The following is a 23,895-nucleotide window of genomic DNA, read 5'->3' on the forward strand; positions in this document are numbered from 1 at the left end:
AGCGGATGTACCTGCGCGCATGGTTACATGTGACAATTTAACAGTCAAATTAATTACAAGTAATTCCACCGGTCCCATAACGCGTCATTATGTGACGTAAGCTCCATTACAATGATCTGCGGAGAATTAATATCCTTGATAAGCAATGATACGATCCGTCCGATAAAACATATCGACGGTAAGATGAGAATGTAGAGACGAGGACGATTTGGGTTAAGCACGGTCCGCGAGGGAGCGGAACAAAGCCGGGGAAGTGGGGTCGGTGGGGAGCGTGAGCAAGAGAACCGGGAGGGAAAGCGGGAGGAATGACCGGTGACCGGTCCGCAGCGCCACTAAAGGGTGACGGCCCACCGGTGCGCTCTTCGGCACGACTATTCCTGTGGTCATCGGCATAATCACCGTTCGCATTATCTTGATCCATATGAACGGTGAGATGGAGGATGCTCACAGGACTAATTCTGCGAGAGATCCACACGGGAAAGTGGGTCACGCAAAGCGGTCCCGCGGAAGGGGAGGTATGGGTTCACAGCCGAAAGAACGGGCGTGGGAGCGCCACGTGTGGGTTCGGGCACGAGTCGGTGCACTCTTTGGTGCACTTTTTCTCCGCTGTTTTTACGGGATCCGTAACGCAGCCATCCACGTCGCCACCAACCATGCGCGGCCCTTTATAGATGCAGAAACGGGGCCCAGGGCCCGGGTCCCAGTGGCGTAAGGCCATAAGAACCGGCCGGTGCGTCGGTGGGTGAACCGGCCGGTGCGCGATGGTTCGGGGGGACCTCAGTTGGATTCTCGATAGCGTTTTGTGTGTGATCTTTTTTGGGGTTTGGCTCGGTCCCGCCGTGTGGCTCGGGGTTTGTCTGTTGTGTGACGTTGATGGTCCGGAGTTGCTTTGAACTGAGAGATGGGCCGCGCTGTATACTGAATGGCTGCGTGACGATGGGTCTTGGAAGCCCAACAATATCGACAGGAGGGGGTTCACCCACAAAAGAAATCGTGTGACCTCACCCAGAAAAGTTTCACGGATGATTCGGTCAACTTTAAGAGTGATTTAAGCCCATCTCGACTCCAACGTTTCCTTCGTGGGACTTTGAAAGGGCAGCGTACGCTGCGTCATGATTTCCGATACGACGAAGGACGACACATGTCGCGTCGCTCCGACGAGAAAAAGGGGGAGGACAAAAATCCCAATCTGTTTCACCTGGCGAGGGTGGGAGTACATAGGGCGACGTGGTGGCGTTATCGCGAATTGCCAACATAAGCAGGGACATCACTGTCAAATGAGGACCCTTTGGTACACGTTTCGACAGCTGGTTGGCCAGGTACGGTGCCGCGTCCTAGACCCTCGACACCTCTCCATCGGCGCGGGAGACCCAGATCCCAATCACGTGACTTCCGACTGCCCATTGTCGTACCCGCTCCTAAACGTCGCGGGGTCCACCTGTTAGCGAGGGGGTCTTTGAGGGGTAACGCCGGGAGCGAAGTCTCGGTGGCGTCGACGAAGAGGACGGTTTGGGGACGGGGGGGTGCGCGTACCGGCAATCAGGAATAGAACGGTTCCGCCGCTGTTGTATTGTCCTTTTCCCCTAAAACAGTCGTATATATCCACCTCAATTTTTCCCGCACAAATAATTTCGTTTTATTTCCCACAGCGGGCTTATTTATGCTCCGATGGGATCATTTTGGATAAGACGTGGTCGTGGGCAAATGGCTCAAAATCGTTCGCCACTGTTCTGTGGTTGTTCGCTTCCCGAAGCTTCGCCCTTCTCTGTCTCGATCGCTATATCAGGTCTCTCTCTTTAGCTTCGCTGTTGGTTTCGATCAAACCACCCATTCTTCGTTGGAATGGTTGAGATCTGGAAGTTTATTGGCTTCCGATCCAGTAAGTGTTTTGTTCTGTCAATTCGTTCCCTTGATCTCACCGTGTGTAGGAGTAGATCTTTGGGGAATTAGGATGTGGATCGAACACTTGTCTGTCGTTCTTAGTCTTTGATCTGAGATTTTTTCACCTCCTCTTCCTGTTTGGTTCTTCTGCTTTGGTTTTTGGTAGAATTGGTTCTTTATACGAATCTACCTGGTTGGAGCTGATGGATCTCGGAGAGTCTATGTCATCAAACCGCGGTTTGTAAGTTTTCTTTCTTCCTTTTTCTAAAGATTTACGGTGATCGCATCTAGAAGATGGAAAGTATGTGGATTCTGCTGATGTTTATGATGTTGGTATGGGCTTGGCAGGCATGGGATTTCTTGTTGGCGCTTTTGCATGAGCGCGACTGGTTGACAACGAGAGAGAGCACGCCGGTCCGCGGCCCATGCCGGCTTCCATGGTCCTGTACTAGCGTGCTCCTTCTTGTTGTCAACCTGGTTCGCATCACCAGACATCCTTCTCTTTTTCTTTGTCAGATGAAGTGTTGCATCTGATTGGGTACGTTTTGCTTGCCTCACGCTTCATTCGTTAATTCAGTTGTTCGCTCCAATCCATGATGTTTCTCCATTAATTTACTCATGTTAGCGTCTAAAGCTAAGGTATGCCTAAGCTAGCTAAATACTGCAAACTATTTGTGGTGATATCTCCTTGCTGATGTCTGATGAATCTTATGTTACTTTACATGCTGGTAATTTAGTGCTTGTTTTTGTTTCCCTCCGTCGACCTCAGTCATGTTAGTGATAGTACAGATATACAAGATCGTTGGAACTGAGAAATGATATCTTGTATTATATGTTGTGAAGGATACTCCTGTTCCTTCTGAAGGATTTCTTGAAGAAAGAATTAACACTATCTGTGCATAAATATACCTTTGTGAACTGGTGCCTGAATCTTTTCAGAAATTGGAGGACCATGATGGGAATGTCGATTCTTCTCCAGAGTATAGGAACAGATCTTTTTTCAATTACCTATGTTGATGCTAATTGTCGTAGGGACATATGATCCAGTTTCAAACTGTTCAAATCACAAGATTCCAGTCTTATATTGAGTTATTTCATGAGGAAAACAAGATCCATCCATGTTTTTGTTCGCTTGTATGTATTCTCTTATAGGTCTGAAGATAAGTATCACAACATCTTTGTTGAACTTGAAGGGAAGCTGTTGAAGAACCAATCTTTCCAACCAGTGCAAAAGATCTACCTAGCATTGGTGTAGGTATTTTTTATCTGTCTTCATTTGTTGCATTACTTTTAGTCGAATTTCATCTTGGAAGTTTCCTAAGATTATGGATTGTTGGTTCTTGTCCATTTTAATTTGACTAATACACTTTTCCACAGCATGTATAGGAAACACATTACGAATGACTTCTTTTTACATTTTTCGGTAAATATAGGTTCCGATTTCTAATATCAAGCACAGGAACTTCCAAAGCATGAGTTACCATTTTGACATTGTACTTCTTCTTGGGTTTATCTATCTATATCGTGACTAAGGCTTGGTATATAAGAAACCTTTTATTGGTGAAAACATCAAAATGAGTCATTTGGTGGATGTTAGGAATTTGATTAACGAATTTTTGAGATGACATTCTTGTCTAGAAACTAATATAATAATGTTAATCGATTCTTAATACATGTTAGCAAGTGTACCTTTGTAGTTTGCTTTTGTTAAGAAGAGAAAACAAATATATCTATTAAGAAAGATTAGGGTAAGAAGTTATGAGATAGCTACCTTGGTGTTCTTAAAGAACATATATGATTGTTAAGGATTCAAGCAATCAATCCACTGATTCTTTTGGTCTCTTTTAAAATCTGGGTGAGATTTGTTTTAATGCCTTTGACAATTATATTATAGAAAAGAAAGAAGACAATCTTGTCCCTTAGCTTCATTGAAGAATTTCACCCTTGGTATTTTTGCATTTTTCCTTATCTAAATGAAAGGAATGCTTTTTGGGCTTTCTTTTATTCTTTTATTAAGTTGTTGGTCAGTTTTGTTCAGGCCAATTGTCAGCACTTGGCGTAAGCCATATTACAAAACTCAGCTACAAAATAGAAGGAAAAACTATTAAATATGCATTTGTATTCTCAATTTTTGATCAAATTAAAATAGCTATTAGATAGATAATGTAAAAGGAGATATGTATGTGCATATGAAGTAAAAGATAGTAGTATACTGGATACTGAAATGGGTTGGTGAAAAAATAAATAAGAGCAGCATGGTTAGAATGAAGAGCAACAATTATGTTTTGTATGATTGTGAAGTATATCACTATGGTAAAGGAAATGTTGTTAGATGGAGCGCTCATTTTATTTTCTGGAGATGTGATGGTAACTCTTACGAGGAATAACTTATTATATTATTGGTAGGATAAGATAAAATTTATCTAAGAAGATCAAAGTTATTTTAGTCTATTGATCTCAATTTGGAATGGCTGATCTTTTTTTGATATCTTAGCATCGGAAAGCTATACTTGTGTAAATTGGTCCCATTTGGCTAGATATTGCTTTCTTGAGGGAAACTTGGACTTGTTTGGCAGAATCATAGTTGTTTTGCGTAAATGCGCATACCATGGCATTCTTTGGTAAATTTTTAAGGGTTGTTCAAAACCACATGATCATTACCTCGAAAAAAAATGAACCATGGTTTAGAATATATTCATCTACCAGTTAATTGTTTCCTAAAAAAGGTTTTAGGATAGGTACCCACCGACTGTCAGTCTACCCAGGTGGTCATCACCTGGGCCATTTGGCATCCACTGACAATGATACTAAGTTTTAATTGCATTGTCCCTGGCATAGATATCAGTTTTGTCCTCCTTAGCCCATTGGCATGAATCAGAAAGCACTGTGGCCAAGCGTCATATTGATCTGTGCCAAGGGTGTTGACATATAAATAAACTAATTATAGGGTGTGTCAATCGATACATTAGGGCATTGGGTCGTTATAGAACAATAATGGCACGCTGTTGTGCCAAGAAAACAACAATTTTTGCTCTCTGGTACTAAAATATTTTCACTGTTGACCCACTCTCTCTTTATGGTATCATCACATAACAATAATACTTTACAGTGCATATCTTTTGCAAAGTATGCATGCCTTAATTTTATACAATTGTCTCTAGACATCATCAATGAACTATGAACCACATAGTAAATCAAATGTCTACATGTACCAGACATTGAGTTTTTGATAATCAAGTAGCATCACTACTCAGAGGCTTGAAAGAGTTTCAGAAAAAAAAAGAAAGCCTTGCTATTTAATGTTCAATGTATCCAAAGTGTCTAAAATATTAGTTGGAAAATACTTCACATACTCATAGATCTTCCAGGTTATGGATCAATTTGTAAAGCAGATCCATAGTATTTTTAAAAACATAACTACAAAAAGAAACATAGGGTACCCTAGAAAAAAACTGCATTCCCTGGACTGGTTGGGGAGACAATTAATAGAACAAGAACGTGCAAGAAGGAAGCCTATCTTGCCATACACCAATTATATTGATAATTTATTATGAGTTCATAGTTCCCTAGAGATCTATTTGTGGATGACCAAACACTTTATAAATGACTTAAACTATTTGAGACAATAGTCTTTGTGCATCACTAGTCTGGACTCCTAATCAATTTACGACCACAATTAAACCTTGAAGATAATTTTGACTTTTTGCATCGCCATTTAACTAAAAAATAGAACTGCTAATCAATTTAGGACTTGAATAAAACCACAAATATAACTTTCTAAAGTAAACGTAATTTAGGAAATGAACATTATCTCCCCATATGATTTAAAAAATAAGATCTAATCCAACTTCAAAATCTACCAAACTTCTTTGACCAATTATTGTGCTCATGTACATTGTTTATTATTGTAGCCTGTTAATATATCTTTTAGGATCTTTCCTATTTGTGCTCCATATAAGAAACCAATAATAATTATTGCAACTTTTTTGGAACTCGAGTAATAGATGTAGAAGGATTCATTTAAACATTCTTTGACATTTTCACAATCTATAATATTTTTTTTACTGGAGTCCGGTTAAGTTGCTGCCTGTAGCTCAAGATGTGTTTATTTTATGGTAACATGAAGCCAGAATAATAATTTGTTGTTTATTTCCACACTACTGCAGATATAAATCATGGATGTTCAAGGAGCATATTTAACTTGTAGCATATGATTTCCGAGACAAGGTCCAAAAGGTCAAGGAATTCTTTGTAATGTTTTGTGGAATGTGATATTCGAATGTAGAAGCGGAGAAGGCATTAGAATTCCACGTCGGTTCCAGAAACTTCCTCAGAGTAAAAAAAAAAAAAGTGCATTTGGTATTTATCAGTTCGTTAAACTTCCGCTGACTGCAATCTTTGCAGGTTTCTTAGCAGTTAGCATTTGAATAGTAGGTGCTTCCTCTGATTGACCTACGCGGAGGAATATTTCAGTTCTCACCATTGCTACTCGTTCTTCTTATGGTAACAATTATTTCTCCTACCTTTTTGACTTCCAAATATCTCTTTTTATCAATTTCTCGTACTTTTCGTTCCAGATTTCTTTTCCCCCCTAAGTATATTGGTGTGTGATACTTGTCCTAAAAGTACATGCTTTGAACACCAGCTTGACTAAAAAATGGCAATGGAGAAAGGCAAGTACGAGAATTGGGGTACTACTTTCTGTTTCATGAGCATATTGGGTGCGCCAATATTTCTTGTGATATCACGTTCAAGCATCAACCATGTGTTGCTTGTGGAAACCCCTCTTTGGTTGCAGGAATCTGGTAATGATTCAAGCAATGTCATTACCTGATGGTCCTATGCAACCGCCAATATTTCTTTTGTGGTAAATAGCGGCTGCCTCAAGGAATGAGACTTATCACATGCCCTTGAGCGTATCTAATGACTGAAAATATAAAGGTATTAGTCAGTTTAGTTGACAATAGATTTTATTTGATGTTTGTAAAAAATAAAGCATAAAATGGTCCAAAAATATTAGATTGAATAAGTGATCAACATTTTTATCATAACTTAGATAAGATGGTCAACAGTTAAATTTGTTCAAATTATTATTATTATTTATCTTTATCTTTCTCGAAAACTTAAGCCGACCATCTTGGAGATGGCTGCCTTACACTTGCCCGCTGGCCATAGGAAGAAGACGTGTCATAATTGCAAAAATAGAAAATTTTAAACGTAATAGAAAGGAATTCACCCAAGTTGTGGATTCACAAGATGTTAATTCGCCGGTGGGGAATTCACACAAAAGGAAACTCACACGAGAGATTGAATAGATAGTGTCCATAAGTTGTTAATTCGCCGCTGAGGAATTCACGAGGAATTCTTGACGAAAAAGAAATCCTCTCTGAACCGAATGTGAAAGTAGTTTTCCATCAAACGGTTGTTCACGTAACTCCACTCTCGGCGTCCCGTATCAAAGGCATGTGACGGAATGTTAGGCACGCGACGTCACGTGGGCGATGGGACCCACGTGGAGGGTTGTTGTTATGCGCGTACTTTTTTATGCCCGGCTCAAGCGGGCGACGAGATGGTGAGGTGGAAACAGTGGCGCTCAGGTGTTGGCAACAGAGGTTTATCTTGATTATTAATTAAAAGGTGTAGGAATCAAATCCCTAAAATACAAAAATAAGCCTGTCAAAGGAACATTTATAAATATAAAAAAATTTATGTGATATTTAGACATATCAAAATATTAAAAATTATTCAATAGATCAAATATTATATAAAAATTGAATATAAAAAAATTAAAATCAAACAACGATATGTGAAATATATGACATATATCTTTCAATACTGTTATAAAAATTTTATGATATTTGTAGACATATCGTCGTTGGATCCGAAAATTGTAGTGATATCGATATATAAGAAAAATTAAACTTATCTTCTTCTTTTTTTCTATTGTTCATAGGATCACTATGAACGATGAATTATGAACAAATGGGAGAGCAGAGGCTCATAAAAATTTATATATCATTGTCAGGAGATATTTAATATCATAAATAAATTTCCTAAAAATTTATATATCATTGTCAGGAGATATTTAATATCATAAATAAATTTCCTAAATTTGCATACCAAATTTACATTTCTTACATTTTCTCTGTGAATCATTTAGGTTAATCTATATAAATATAGATTTTTATTCAGAAAATTTATTTTCACATCCATATCATCTAACTTAAAATCATAGTAAGTCATTAATGTTATGACGATTCTTAATGAGTTTATTTAAAAATTAAATTTTTTTTGTTATGATAAATATATTTTTTTAGTAAAATCTTGTATAATAAATTTGATTAATATATTGTTCGATATTATCCTTTGGGTCACGATTATATAATGAGCTTTTTTATATAGTTAGTGAGTTATTCAATGAGTTCTCAAATATCATTTTAATTATTTATCTTAACTCTTCATTTATTGTATCGTATCATTTTTTATAAATGTTACTTTGAAAACAATGAGAGGTGTTTTTGATTCATATATCATAATTTTATTCTTATAGATAATAATAATAAATAATAAATTTATTTTTCCTTTGAAATCTTCTCAAAACTGTCGGTTGTGCTTATTTTACAAGATTATTAGTTATGATATTAAGTTTTGAGATCTTCTCAAAACTCTAAATTAGACAATCAACCTTATTTAATTGGGCAGGCCCAAAATTGGGCTAAACATCAACCCAATTAAATCAATTAGAATTTAAAGTTCATCAAAATAAAAAAATTGATCAAAATTGATTTATTTTTCAAATTCAATCAAATTGATCTAGTCTATATCCAATCAAGCAATTAAAATACAATCATAATCAAATCCAATCAAAACATTTAGTTAAAATAAATTTAATTAATTAATTTATTATTGATGACATAAATTCAAAAATTTTAATTTCTAAGGTATAAAACTATAATTTTTCATGGGATATAATGGAAATATATAATACCGAAGACTGATAAATTTTAAGAACAAATTGAAATTTTCATGGTTTCGTAAGAGTAAAAATATTTTTTTTAAAAAACCCTAATTCTCATTCCTTTTCGTCCATGCCCACGTGCAACTATGCGCACGTGTTGCTCGACCACACCCATCGTCATTACGACACGACTATGCACACGCATCACTCCACAACTCCTACGATCGTTGTTGCACAATTGTGCACATATTTCTACTACACAATCGTTGGGCTTTGGCATCCAGTGACACTAGTTGTGCTCAGTAAATGCCATTGCAACGATATTCCTACAACCGTCGTAACCACCACAAGCAATAGCACTATTGCAATTGCCTACGCGTGCTATTGCAATTGCCTACGCCCATCTCGGCAAGTCTGTCGCACCCTATGGTGCTTCCACTACGTAAACACCCACTACCATAATTAGGTTGGCAACCATCATGTGTCATCACCCTTAATAATACTATCGTCGATAATAAACTATTAATTGTAATTTATCAATCATGAGAAACCTCACATCACCCGTAAACAAGTAACATGACGAACTAAATAAAAGACAAATCGACAACACAAACTGATCGTTATCTCGTTCTAAGTATCATAAATTAAAATCAAATAATACTTTTTGGCTAGCAAAGGATGGTAACAAACACATCTTAATGCAAAATAGATCTGAAATATTTTTATGATATAAAGTATCTGATTTCAAAATAAGCACTTATACCAATTGTAAACATAAAAACCATAATATGTCATTGTTATAAAAAATTTTATTATCAAAAAATTAAAATCAAATAACGATAAATCAAATATATGATGTTGCTCTAAAAACATCCGTAGATACATTAACATTATTATCAAATCTAAAAGTTATATCGATCTACAGACAAAGTTCAACTCACTTTCTCCTCTCTTCCTATCTTTTACATAATCGTTACGAGCGATGAACTATGAACAAATAAGAGCAAAAAAACATCTTAGTTTCTAAATAATATCACATATCCATGTTTCTATATTGAGTCTCCTAAAAATTCTATCTATTTATAAATAAAAATAAATAATCTAAGATAAATAATTAAAAAAATCTCTCTCATCAAATTCATTTCGTAAAAGATTCTATCATAATTAAACTTTCTTTTTATGAAATGATAATCGTAATCAAAATTCAATAAGATCTATAATATATCTTACGTAATTAGATAGAATCATATAATCTAATAACATCAAACTAAGTCAAACTTGCCAAGAAACAATAAAACAATTATGTCAACCATATGGAGATGTCAACTGGGGAATGCCACCAAAAGTTTCACAATTGAAATGTTAGTTGACCAAAATTCTCAATGCCAAAAGTTATAAGAAAGAACTGCTTCAAAATGACATCTTTGCTAACGACAGTTACTCCCATAGATGATGTTCTTCGTAGCCCATCCAATCTCTCATGCGGTATACCATCTTGGATTTAATTCTCTTGCAAAGCCTTCATCATGTATAATCTGTTAAAGTTCTGACCAGCAACACTGCAATTTTTAAAACAACAAAAGAGATTAAATTACACATTAATCATATTTTCCTTTCCTGCTAAGAGGCATGAAACAACAAACAAAATGAAATAACACAAGAAAGAAAACACTTGGTTACATTCGAACACCCATCTTTAACCTTAACATCCAGAAGAACAAAAACATTACGTAGAAAGACCAAAGGCAAGATCAAAAGATATGGTGCATAAGATTCCCATGATAATTTTCAATTATGTAAAACGGCTTACAATTTTCTTGATAATTTTCAAGACAAAACATTACACCCCTTATTTTGAGTACTTAATGACCACGTTATGACACAAATAGTGGCCCTTATTGGAGACAGTAGATTGCTATTCAGGTTTAGCTCATCATAACAGTCAGATTAATTTAGAAACCTTCTGTGCGTGTAACCAATAACCAACACTGAAATAATGGCCATTTATTTTCAATTATTTAACATATTATATTGGAGATACTAACTGCTCCTACGGCACCAGTTGCATATTATAGTTAAAAAACATGGAAGACAATAGCAGAAACAACATAATTCTATAAAGAAAACAGTATCGAACATTCTCACCCAAATAACTTCCAATAAATTCTGTGGCATAAAACATATGTGTGAAATACAAACAGGGAGGAAAAGATATTATGAATGTCATATCTGAGCATCAAGTTTGATCTCTGTTAGCAGATCAAAGTAACAAAGAGCAGCATATCTGTAGCAGCATAGCAATAGAATTGGTTAACGAGAACAAAAACAACTTTTTTATACTTTGATGGCTGCTAATATAAGCAGATTTAATAATATTATGCCAATATTACTTCAGATGTCAAATGCTTTAGTTTAAACTTCATTTGTGTTATTCTAGTGTATTTTGCACGCTTCAAAATTCCATATTAAAAAATGATCTACAAACACATACTAGTAAAGAGGATAAGTGGCATGTTTCTAGATGAGATTTAATTACACTTGCATACCCATTAATCTGGTTGCAGTAGTTGGATATCTGATTTGTTATGAGATAGCTATCCAAACGGGATGGCTCTGGTATTGGTTTGAAAATGGGATTTGATGGATCTTCCTCAGGCAGTGGTTCCTCCCCAGCCGCTTTCCGTGCCATGTTCTCCACCCTATCACATAATATAGAGACACAAACTTTAAATATATTATCTAAATCAAAAACAACAAATGCACAAGATCAAGTTAAGATTGTTGCATCAAATGAGCTTAATAAAACCACACAGAGGTTGAACATCACAAACACGCTTTCGGCTGCATAAACTTGGCTTTAATGTCATAGCAATTGGTATCCGACAAACTGAACAAATTGCAAATAGTCATAAATAATCTGGATAGAAGCCCCGATACCTGGATCTTAATAAATCCAAATAATATTACTTATAATCAAAGCATCAAAACAAAATTGGCATACATATGGAAGGACAGTCAACCAACTCCTTTGTTCCGGGAAGAGTTTGAGGAGAACAAACAAGGACACTATCATTTCTTGTATTAATGTTAAGTTCTGACTTCCGAGTAGAATACCATACATGAATGTTGATAAGAGAAACTAATTCATACTCTGTAGAAGCACCTTGAAAGGATTTGTTTTGAATTCATTAAACCAAAATTACAAAAATGTCAGACAGAAAAAGAAAGGATCAAACAAATTTGTACATGACACATCCGGAAAATAGACAAAGGACAAGCTAGCTCAATACAGGAAATAAGATGGTCCAATGTCTAAATACAAAGAAAGTGATGATCCCGTAAATTGGTTATGTACATTTTACCTTCTTTTTTGAAGCCACGCTTGCTGTTGAGCTTGCTGTCTTGACAGATTTCGGTAATAGTACTGGAACTGAAAACAAAAGAGAACAAATTGGGCATGTGAACTCATTTGCTAGAACAAAGAGAGCTAAATCATTCGGTAGGCACATCAAACCTTATTCTGTTCCGCAGAAAGATCTTCCATGCAATCAATCAAAAATTCTAGGTTTCTTTCCACGTATGGAGCAGTGGATAACTTCAGTCGATCATAATCACACTGTCACAAAATCTCCATGTGTTCAAGACTTACAAGCATGAAAAGCAACACTAGAAACTCACAGAATGATTCAGTAGATCATTCACTACAATGGAGGAGCTATCAGACCTGTGCAACAGGGGATTCAGGCTCCAATTCAGTCATGAATGCACTTGCAAGTGCAGAATTAGAAACTTTAATCTGTCCAATCAACAAACAAAAGTAACAAGTATAAGAGGAAAAAAAAAGTATAGAACACATGTTAAAAAGATGGTATCTATGATCTTCTACGACATACGACATAGAACTAATAAAAAGATGAGCAAGCAAGTGATTCAAATTTGCCAAAAAAAAAACATTGAATGGAAGTTTCAAGTGACAGCTTGAGATAATCAACTCACAGGTATCTCCTCAAAGATATCTACCCATGAAAGCTTCTTTTCTCTCAGCCTAAAAATGAAGCAATCACATGCATAGTACAGAGAAAATTAACTATCAACAACTTGATTAACTTAGATCACAAAGGAAAACATACTTCTCCCCGGTAAAATTATTGTTGCGGTAAAGATCCATAAACGAATCTGTGAGTTTCAAGGCCTTGAGAGCTAAAGCACCTTGAGAAGACCTTGATGGATCATATATGATACACACACATCTTCGAATATTTTCCTGTGTGAATAAAAATGTTATATAACAATAACCTGAGATCAAATATTTTCATCAAGAATAACAGTGATTCATCTAATAGTAACTAAAGCAACATAAAGAACAAATATGACAAACCAAATATATCACCAACCATTAGGATGAGAAAAATAAGCAGTTGAAATGGTGCTAAATGTCATTATGCAATTCACCAAACTTATTAATTAGAAACAAACTGATTGATCTTCATGACTGATGTCTCTAAGTTAATCTTGTATTGACTAAGTTGCACTTATGGGTTGGTTCATATTAGTTTGATCTTGACGTTACTCTGCTTTTAAAACTTAAGATGTTCTCCATCATTTAACTTTATCTGTTATCTCAAAAGAGTATTAACGGCTAAGAGAACATAACTTATATTAGATGTAGAGTCAGCTGCCAGTTTATGGAAGCATGCTCTTTGAGTTTGAGAAAGTTCTGTTCATATCATCCCATGTCAACATACCAAGGCACATGGGTCTGTTCAGTGCTTTAACATACTTTTGACAGGTGCCAAGAATCTTGTGTTTGAAACGTGCCAACATATTATAAACACCAAGCATGCTGGTGAAGCTTATATGTTGCCACCCATCTGCATTTAAAACAGTTGGTATATCTCTTAGACACCCTTGGCTTATCTAAAAGTCTTCATGCCACTGACCCATTGCATCCCAATCACAAGGCAACATCACTGCACTATCAGTATCTGATCCTACAAACTATCATAACTATTCAACCTACTATTGCAGTTCTGGACTTAAGCAACATGGTAAGACCTGAAATCCTCAAAGATATCTAAATTTCATTTAATATAGGACAAAATAATGTGTTTTTACCGGTTTAAGAAAAAGTAATACAAGAAAGAAAACATAAAAAATGAACTATTTAATATTTACATGAAAAAATCGAAAAAGAAATTGCTGTCTCCAGCTGTTTGATGATCAGAAAGTACGCAAAATTATGTCCCTCATTCATTACGTTTAGCTATTCATCCTACAATCGTATGAAATTCATCATGGAAATTAGGGTAACTTTGTAAACTCAAAGCAGTATGATAGCATTAGTATCCTTAACATACCATGGGACTGTATGACAAGGATCTTCACATTACCTGGTAATTCATGAATGTTTCAATCAGCTCCACAGTCTGGAAAGATCCCAGTAAAGTTGACTGGTACCTGAAGATAGAAGGCAGTTAGCTGGTAGAGGAAAAGCTTGGAGATCCTAAATGTTAGGACTTTGGTATAAACAGATTCTCTGCCAATGAGATAAAATATCTAGTTTATTCCCAAAAGAAATGTAGTCAATGAATAAATAAAAAGACAATAATTAAAAGATTTTTTTTCCAACTTTCACCACAAACTTTGAACACATTAACAAAGTTCAGCAGGCTAAGCTTTTTCCTACTTTCCAAGGTTTTTAAACAGTTAAAAACTCAATAATTCACAACCATATTCCCATCAATATGGAGACTGTTCCAGGTTGATTCAAATTTAAAAAGGTTGCAAGTAAGACTGAAGCCTAAACCTAGGGCAAATCTAGCAATAGAAGGCTTCCAGAATGCATAAATGGACAGCTAAAGGTTAGCAAAATGTTTCCACAGATAAGCAACATCTAGCAAACGAAATAACTCATGAAAGTCATATTTTTTATAGAATGATTAAATTGAAGACCAAAACAAGTAAAAGGATAACCTCAAAATGAATCATCACTGTCATCCATAATGATGTTGAACTCTACTAAAAAAGGAACATTAATAACATACCATCCCACAGTGTTATTGTCCACATTAACCTCTCTTAGACATCTCATCATTTCCAGCTGATAGTTGGCCCCATCTGCTTCAACTTCCTCATCTTCTTCCCTTGTCTTAGACATGGTAGTGAAGAAAAATGAGAGAAAGCATAACATCCGTGGACATTGCTAAATGGTTGCAACTTATTTGGTCTAAGATTTGACATCATTTCATACCGGGAAAGGAAAACAATTGGTCACTTCAAGAACACTGCCAACATCTAAACCAAGAAGTTGACCTGTGACAAGAGCTGGCGAGAATTCATTGCAATGTTTAATTATCTTCAGAACAGCCTGCACAGAAACAACCAGAGAATATATATTCTGTGAGAGACTTCTTTTATAATAGAACTAAGTAGCACATGCAAGCAAGAACTTTCATAATTATATCTTAATCAAAATATAAGAGCAATTGGTAAGAATTCCAAGTCCCCGGAAGAATCAATCATGGCCTATCTGTTTTCTTGACCATTTATTTGGATTTAAAGTATAGCACAAAGGCAGAAGGTCCCATTCGCACTACATGATGTGCATAGCACAAGTAACAAATTATATTCCAAAAAAAAAGTCTATGACAATATTTTGATAGGGTAATTTTAGAACAAGTTTGACTGTGCAATAGGTTAATAACAGATGACCCTTTACTTTTGAAAAAAATGATTCTGCTCGGTAGAAAGCTAAATCTGATCCTTCTAACTATAAATTGCATACGAGTACCAGTGTTTGAATGCATGTGAGTGTCGATTATGTTTTTCTTCTTTTACATGTTGAACCATACAGCATGATCCGTACAAGACTCATAGAATACTTTCAGTATACTATGCATGTTTGGTCTCTAATGGCCCCCAATATGTTTTAACACACTCTTTGGACTCTCCAGGAAACATGTAGACTCATATATGGAAGGCTTCATCGATTTTTCACCCAGAATAAGCTTACAACTTTTACCACCACCGCTCACCCACCATTCCCAAGGAGAAACGAAACAGATTTCTCCTGGCTCCAGTTTCCTAGCAAAACCCCCTCAACATCTTCGATACCATAAGAATCAAACTGTCTGAATTGACATCATAGTTAGGCAAATCTTCAGTATAGTAAATTTAAGATACCAGAGCAACAATTGATCCATAGCTTTTTCAAAAGACGTACATGGATGAGTTGAAAAAATACAAGTTCCCAAACAAAAGCAAAAATCTAGCATATCATACGAAACATAAACTAGTGCAATGAAATTTCGAGCAGGTCCATACGACGAATTCCATTTTTTTGCGCAAAACTCCCTCAAATTGAAGACTACAAAACAACGAGCTTGATGAGGAAAAAATATAAAAGCATTTTCTCACGTCAGCTACTACATCCTAATTCTTTTTTATCAACTTGTCCTCGGAAATTGAATTGTAACCTTAAGTTCGCCAAAACAAAATGGACGGAGGATTAAAAAGAAAAAAAAAAGGGAAGGAAAATGACATAAAATGATTCAAGATTTACCAGCCCTTCCATCTGAACAACTCGCAGAGGCGGCGTAACCTCCTCGGAGGACACAGCTTGAAGAAAAGAACGCACCATGGCTGCCAAAAACCAAAACCAAAACCAAAACCCAACCTCAGGAGAAACTACGAGTAGCCAAACAAAAGCGATCTATCGGTCGAAGAGATTAAGATCGAGACAGAGAACCATCGAAGGAATTGATTCGACAAAGGATGGGGATTCACTCACGATTCGCCATCGGAGACGAAACGGTGGGTTTAGGGCACGGCGCGAGGAACAGAGAAGCCGAGAGGGGCCCTTTATGCGCCGCTTCCTGCGGAGAAGAGGGGTGTTGCGACGACGAGGGTTCCTTGGTTTTAAGATCGACTCCGAAGTAGGATTGCTAAACCTGCGTCGCTGCAAACGGGTACAATCGCAAACACGATCCGACAACGGACATAACAACCCAAATTTTAAAGACAAATTACGTTAGGATTGGCAATAAATTCATAGCTCTAATACGATTCAAATTATTTGAAGAACTATGAATTCAAATGGGAAAATATTTTTTTGTGAATCAGAAAATGCTTGTTCTATAAAGACTTTGAAACCTTGTTTTAGATATATAAAAAAATTATTTTATTTTATAAAAAATAACATTTTCTTGTGGTCTCAAACTCTTCTTAATTTAAGAAAAATATTATTTTATTTATAATTAATTTTCTTTACTACACCTTAACTGATAAGTTTACTAATCACAAAATATACTGTACAAGTAACCATGGAGATGGTTTGCTAAGCGAATACTCTATCTTAACTTTTCATATATCTTTAATAAAAATTGATAACGTAACGCAATTGATTGCTAATGATGATAAAGATGTCAATCACCAAATAGACTAACTGACATATTCATGAAATAAAAATATATATGCAACATGACGGCCATGAATTAGAAGTTGCAGTCGTTTCTTATCATTCTACTGATGACGTTTATTGAAACAACGAATAAATACAGTACTGTGACAACCAGCAATAGAAAATTTACCTAGATTTTCTGTTATAAGTTACATGAGAACAATGACAAGTCAACGATAGATGTTCCGAATTAACCCCAAATCCAATATAAGCAGTTAGATTTGGAAGTCGTTCTACAACATCAGAAACTAGCTGGCTGATATGGTGGTCATTGGTCAAGCAAGTAAAAGACCAATTTTGCAAAAATATTGCAGTTGCAACAAATCATGAGAATTAAAGAGGGCATTTTTTGGATGGACTGACTGACTGGCAGTTCAGCAGCATACAAGCATTCACATATCATATTCATTACAGTTTGATGTCATGTTCAGCTACTGCTGTCGTAAAGTGGCAATTTTGTCTACATGGCATAGTGGGATATGCAATCCATGTTTAGACAATATTCACAAATGTTGGGTAGATATGTGGTCGCGAAAGCAACACAGAATCACCAAGATGCTCCGAATAATTAGCTAGTGCCAACAAATCAAAATAAAAAATTTCAATCGGAGCGCGCGCCTCCCATGAAGGTCCTTGGATCAGGGCAGGTCCCAGTGAATTGAGCCTGAGAGAAGTCGAAACCTGGATTCTGCAAATTGACAACGAAAATGAAGATATTAGAGCTTGGTGCGACTTTACTGGTCTCGGAAGGACCAAAAATTGTATTATAATATGTGCAGAGAAGATTGGAGGGTAAAATTTGCTGGAAAATTTTATGAGTAGTTAATATAATTATCACTTAATGACTAGGAGAGACCTCTACAGAGTGTAGAAATCACTGGGCCACAGAAATACAAGTTTAAGCTTCAATCTGCTAGCAAAACTTGGTTAACCTACCACATGAATGGATGACAGGTGTTTTGCTAATACCTCTAAAGCTTCTCTTTGTATTATTAAACTTGTACTTGATATATTTGGTCTTAGTTCTATTTAATAATGAAACGCCTGCCATCTATATTTTTACACAACTCTAGTATGAAGTTACCACAAATTGCCACCTGTTATATAAAGCAATGTCATCAACCAACAGCATATCATGAAAGTTTATTTATGGCTGTTATGGAGTGAAATGATTGTGAGCTGACCCTGATTTAAGCCTAGATGAGGCTGACAATCCACAGAATCCATGTGGACCATGTGTTTTGTCATCAAACAGGGGTTGTTGACTCTTGTTTTGCTTAGGTAAGAAAAGAAGTCTTGGGTACTTAACCCTCTCTCGTGTTCTTTAACATGATCATGTTTTAGTGGAACTAGCATTTTCACAACCCCTCCCAATCTACAATTTATGTTGAATTCCTGCTGGAGATTGAGTTGAAATCACTCCTTATTGGTATAGGATTCAGTGGCATAGGGGTCATGTGATGCTCATGAAGAAGATGCTGCCCCATAACAATGGCTTACATGAAAAGAAAGATGCATATAACTACAAAGAGCTCATTGCTATGTCAGTCGAACTTCTTTTGCTTTCTTTTTTCCTTTCTTTGAAACAAATATCCAAACAATAAGACAAAGGATTTGAAAGAATATGCGATGATACAACAAGCAAGCACAATGAACCTAATTAGGTCGATGAATGTGTCTATGGCACTATTTGTGATGCAAAATAACTTCAAGGATCCAATTTCATCCACAAGCTGAAGATTGTAATTCAAACTCATAAATCTTAAGTTCAAGTTCAAATGCAGAATATAGGGAGACCATTAGACAGCAGAAGCAATTGAATAATTGAGACAACTGTGAAGGCTTCAGTTAAATTGCCTAAAGTCCACAACTGAGGCTAATATTTGTAATAACTGATAAGTTATTTGATAAGATAAGGAAATCTATCGAGACCCTATTAAATCAGAGAATCTGTAATGCCCCCTATTTGAACTTATCAGAAATATTATATCTTCGACAAGAGCTGTTCTCTTGTTTATCTTGTTTACAAACCCCCGGCTGCAACACGTCCCCACCCTCCCTCCCCCCGCCTCGCCCTCCTGCCCCCCCCCCCACAACTAGTATCGAGAAAGTTTTGCCGAGCAACAGACATTTATCCTCAAGAAAAAGGATTATCAGCATTTTTTTTATCAAAACCGTTTGGTTGAACATATTTCTTCCCGCCACGTTTGAGGGAATAAAGTGGGGGATCAATTATTTGAATTTTACATTTCAGATTTCAACCCATAAAATGGTTGATTAAATTTAATACTATAGATACTTACCCTTAACTAAAAGCACTTTGAGGGTTAAGTTGCTTGCTATTCTCAGACAGATGCATTAAGGAGTTAAATAAGAAATGAAACTATTTGGGTGTTTAATCTTCTAAATGTATTCAGCAGGTAAGAATTTCTTATAGGGTAATATGAAAGAGCTCAAATATATAATAAAAAGGAAATACTGAGGAAGAATGACACATGTCATAATAAAGCTTCAAGCAAAATCAACAACCTCCGATGACTCCATTATAAGAAAGACATTTTCTTTTTCTAGTTTCTTTGTCTGGAGTTTCAATTAGAGTAGGAATTCTAGTTCAGGTTGACATACTTCACAGAAAAATGATCAGCTATTTAAAAAAAAAGCTGTACAAGAAATATTTAATCAAAAAAAGATTTCATTAGTAACATGGGCCTCTGTTTCTTTCCTCTCTCATTGCCTCTATGATTCCTGCATTTCTCCAAATTTACTCTACAAAACCTTATATCGTGTTCTCCCTGCAAAGTGCAAAGCACTCCAGTACACTACTAGAGGCCATGGTGCAAAGAACCAGCGAACCTTGAGCATAGCAGAAAAGTGTTGGCACCTGGCATGACACCATGCCCCATGCCACCAATACCATGCTGGTACACTGTTTGGCATGATTGTCATGGGCAATCCTAAAGCTGTGTTGTGATAATATTATCTAAACTTCATAACATGTTAGTTCAAGTGAAAGAATAACTCCAAGCAGATTGAATAATATGATCCAATTCTATGGATGTAGCCTCTAAGCATTAAGCTATTCTTTGCATATCAACCATCATGGAGCTCCCAATTCTTACACAAGTAAAAATGAGGATAAAGTATATATTTGTTCTTTCCAATAAACTTGCCTAAATTGAGTTTCATCAGTAATCTAAGTTTAGCACCAGAAAGTTCATCATAAGTATATAAAGATTTAATAGGTCATGCAACAAATGCCACAAAATCATAACCTACTAGGAGAATAACCAGACCGGTAGGAAGCATAAGCATATTCCTATCAGGAGTTGAGACACGGCTAAACCAAAAACGCACTGCAAAACCATGCCCCTTTTAGACATAATAAGCAAGAAAATCAGACTTTACCTCTTCCTGGAATCTCTGAAGCATAAGGCGCTTCTGTTCAAGATCTGCTGAATATGGATCCAGTGCACCCTGACCAAGTATGGGGGATGACCAAGTTTGTCCTTTGTCCCTCTTCTGTAGTGTTACATGCATGATCTCATCCTCTTTTTTGTAGAAGATAAGAAAATATGTCATCAGTTTTCATACTAAAAAAAGAGAAGACTATTGAACTCTATTAAGTGTGATATAACTAATTAAATTAAGAGCCACTAATCCCATCTTACCCTTTCTAATTATTTCTCCTTAAATCTTCCTTCTCCTCCCACCACTAATCTGCAATGTTTCATCTTACCTGACAGATGCATTCAACCACCTCAAATGGCTTTTCCTCATTTTATCATCAATCAGAACTAACAACAAAAAAGATATAGTTAACCTCCTGTCCAAGAAAACTGACCTTCAACTTATCCTACATGATGATGAGGCATCCTTTAGTTTGTCCTCTTTGACCCTCTTGTAAATATCACCTGGTTAAACTGGTTGCTCAATCCAAAAGGCACCTCCCATTTTGTAGTAAAAATAGCATGACTGTGTAAGATACATGTATTTCCTGAACATCATATCCTATCCTCCCAATGCCATGGCAGAAACTTCTTGCACTAGGCTTCCTCTTACTATGGATGGGCCTTTGGTTCAGTGGTAAGGTAGATCTATTTCCTGAATGTCACAGTATAAGCAGAAGCATTCTCCTTGTAGTGGAAGATAAGACTACGGGCCTTCCACCCTTCACAACCTGTTGATGGTTGGAGACCATGTGTCATGACTCGAGCCCTAATGGATTGGCCTATCAACTTCGTTTGACCTAAACAACTAGTCAAAATGTTTAAGCTGAAGTTGATAGTAATATACTCATCAGACCCACTCAAGGGTTTTACGTCCTCGTCAACGCCCAGCATAGCCCAGATCAAACCCTAGCATAGTGCATGTGAGATGAAGCCCAGTGGTGACTCAACGTCATGACGAATCCTCTAACTCCATCCACGGATAACCCTTTTCTACTCGAGCCCCCTCTCCATGCCCAAATACTAGGTCGGCTCTGATACCAAATGTCATGACTCGAGCCTGATAAGCTAATTGGCCTATCAACTTCGTTTAACCTAAACCACTGATCAAAATGTTTAAGCTGAAGTTGATAGTAGTATACTCGTCAGACCCTTATAAGTCAATCTTAGTTTTACTCACTTTCGATGTGGGACTAATCGGGGTGTTACATCATAAACTAGATTACCCATTTAATTAACAGTATAATTTTTTTTTTTTGCAAAAGTTCTTCAAAATCCTTCACTTCTCAAAAGCCTTCCTTTAATCATGATAAGTTGCAATGGAAATTCCATTTAAGTTAATAAAGACGACATTATATCTCTTCACATCCAAGCTCAACCTTTCACCACTTGTCTCTTGCTAGTTGCTAGCAACCTATTTGTACTCTTAAGCCAAAAACAAAGATGAAAAGCTGCAAGCTGCTATTGCTGAATACCATGAAGAAAGTGGATCAGTTTGTTAAAGTCGAGGGCTAGATATCCTCCTTCCCATTCTCAACAAAGACATTTCCAAAAAAAAATTGTGCTACTTTGTCATAAGAAGACAGAATATAAGAACTATTCACAGTTATGATTGTGGACAACCTGCAAAGGACTTGTTCAATTTTTAGTAGATAGATACCGACATGAAAGTTATGCAAGATCATTTGTAACCCACACTATTTTGACAAACACTATACAAAATATTGGTGGATATTAGCATGAATCAAATATTTTATTCCTTCAGTTTATGTTCAAAAATTCTAACAAAGTTTCGTGGGTAGCCCAAAATTAGCACGACAGTAAAAAATGGAACAAATAACAAGTGTATTCGACATTTTAGGTTCTGTCCATCAGCAGCTTCAAATCTAATCATGTATGCATATATATTTAGTAGACACAAGCATCTTTTGCAAGTTAAGAATGTAAAAGGTGTTGAATACAAAGAACAAGCTTGGACACATGCATGCGCACCAAAAAAGAAAAAAAAAGTTTAGGATGATTTTATAAAGTGTAGTATATGTACTAAAAATGTATTGCTGACAGATACCAGGCACAGAAACTAGGACAAAAGACCAAAAAAAAAAAAGCAATAAACTGATACATCAAAGAGGCTTAAAATCTCAAGCATAGATGAACTGGCACTTAAAGCTTCTCTTCAAATCGACCAGAGAAAAAAATTCAGTGACAGTGTGTTATTCTCACCGTTGATAAATAACTCTAAATACCAGTAATAATCTGATGCCATTTAATCCAGGGCTTGTCTGATTCCCCACATGAACTAACTAAATGCAGTACTTAGCTTGATCTAACCAACCAATTCCATTACCAATAAAATCACCACAAAGCCCTTATGAAACGACGAAGAATTGAGACAAGGAAAAGAAATCAAAACTTGCAAAGAACAAGGACATATTACCAAGGGTCCAAAACGACGAGTCAGTCTTCACAGGGCAGGCGAGATCATGCTGACAACAAATTGAAGGCATTGAGGAAAAGGGACTATCAACAATCAACCAAACATATGACTAGAGAAAGGAAACGCATACATTGAGATAAGGGGGATTTCCCTTGATGCCCAATTCGATGTGCGCGGACTGGATCTTGCAGTAGAACAGCTTCTTGGGGACATTGACAGGGAGGTCGATGTAGATGTTGACTTCATCTAGGGTTTGATCCCATTCGAAGACCTTCTGACCTAGATGATGGAAACCAGCAACACGTAATAAAACTATTCGGAAACCTCAGCAACCGCGGAGGAAGACAGAGGAGATTCCGATGAGGGATCGAGGCCTTTACCGCCATGGGAGAAGCTGTGGCGCTTGTCCGGTGCCAACTTCTCCGCCATCACCCCCTCCTCTCGGGTCCTTCTTCTATGACTACCCGTACGTGTTAAGCCGAGATGCAACTTATTATTTGTACAACGAAAACCATGCCACGGTCGCATGGTTAACTTCGGAAAACCATTCTTTTTTCTTTATATTTATATATTTACTTTATATTTATATATTTACTCATGTAATTAATTATCTTTATCATTCCGATCTCTATATTTTTAAAATTATATTAAAATCTAAAATAAAAATATTTAATCTTATTTTCTGACCTCAATTCTGTTGACAAAAATATCATAT

General features: G+C 36.4%; 2 protein-coding genes and 1 long non-coding RNA gene across 14 annotated transcripts; 1 reads left to right on the forward strand and 2 right to left on the reverse strand.

Moving 5' to 3' along the window:
- The first annotated feature begins 1,677 nt into the window (after window positions 1-1,677).
- On the forward strand, window positions 1,678-6,990 carry LOC103989247 (uncharacterized). 12 transcript variants are annotated; one of them, XR_010497285.1, is made up of 6 exons: window positions 1,678-1,879; window positions 2,048-2,122; window positions 2,230-3,132; window positions 6,048-6,216; window positions 6,286-6,384; window positions 6,527-6,990. It is a non-coding gene; the product is annotated as an uncharacterized LOC103989247 (long non-coding RNA). The 12 variants fall into 12 exon arrangements; XR_010497284.1 differs by having other exon boundaries at window positions 6,048-6,192; window positions 6,459-6,990; XR_010497286.1 differs by having other exon boundaries at window positions 6,048-6,192.
- A 3,149-nt stretch (window positions 6,991-10,139) lies between these two features.
- On the reverse strand, window positions 10,140-16,763 carry LOC103989248 (eukaryotic translation initiation factor 3 subunit H). Its single transcript, XM_009408051.3, has 12 exons — window positions 16,629-16,763; window positions 16,401-16,480; window positions 15,090-15,206; window positions 14,884-14,987; window positions 14,230-14,296; window positions 12,970-13,103; window positions 12,836-12,884; window positions 12,564-12,635; window positions 12,354-12,455; window positions 12,202-12,269; window positions 11,386-11,538; window positions 10,140-10,398 (listed from the first exon to the last, which is right to left on the reverse strand). The coding sequence occupies exons 1-12, from the start codon at window positions 16,636-16,638 to the stop codon at window positions 10,341-10,343; spliced, it is 1,014 nt and encodes a 337-aa protein (XP_009406326.1). The 5' UTR covers window positions 16,639-16,763; the 3' UTR covers window positions 10,140-10,340.
- An 861-nt stretch (window positions 16,764-17,624) lies between these two features.
- Window positions 17,625-23,670, reverse strand: LOC103989249 (uncharacterized). Its single transcript, XM_009408052.3, has 5 exons — window positions 23,561-23,670; window positions 23,311-23,459; window positions 23,181-23,229; window positions 20,703-20,845; window positions 17,625-17,985 (listed from the first exon to the last, which is right to left on the reverse strand). The coding sequence occupies exons 1-5, from the start codon at window positions 23,607-23,609 to the stop codon at window positions 17,899-17,901; spliced, it is 477 nt and encodes a 158-aa protein (XP_009406327.2). The 5' UTR covers window positions 23,610-23,670; the 3' UTR covers window positions 17,625-17,898.
- Between the last annotated feature and the right edge of the window lie 225 nt (window positions 23,671-23,895).

This window comes from Musa acuminata, chromosome BXJ3-6, assembly GCF_036884655.1.
Source record: "Musa acuminata AAA Group cultivar baxijiao chromosome BXJ3-6, Cavendish_Baxijiao_AAA, whole genome shotgun sequence".
Lineage (NCBI taxonomy): Eukaryota > Viridiplantae > Streptophyta > Magnoliopsida > Zingiberales > Musaceae > Musa > Musa acuminata.

Coding starts and splice junctions, on each gene's coding strand:
- LOC103989248 (XM_009408051.3), bottom strand. Junction 12,270..12,353: donor TTTCTGCGGAACAGAATAAG/GTTTGATGTGCC, acceptor TTTTGTTTTCAG/TTCCAGTACTATTACCGAAA. Junction 11,539..12,201: donor GCGTGGCTTCAAAAAAGAAG/GTAAAATGTACA, acceptor ATTATGTGATAG/GGTGGAGAACATGGCACGGA.
- LOC103989249 (XM_009408052.3), bottom strand. CDS start 23,609: ATGGCGGAGAAGTTGGCACCGGACAAGCGCCACAGCTTCTCCCATGGC. Junction 23,230..23,310: donor GAAATCCCCCTTATCTCAAT/GTATGCGTTTCC, acceptor ATTTGTTGTCAG/CATGATCTCGCCTGCCCTGT. Junction 17,986..20,702: donor TTCAGAGATTCCAGGAAGAG/GTAAAGTCTGAT, acceptor GTCAATTTGCAG/AATCCAGGTTTCGACTTCTC.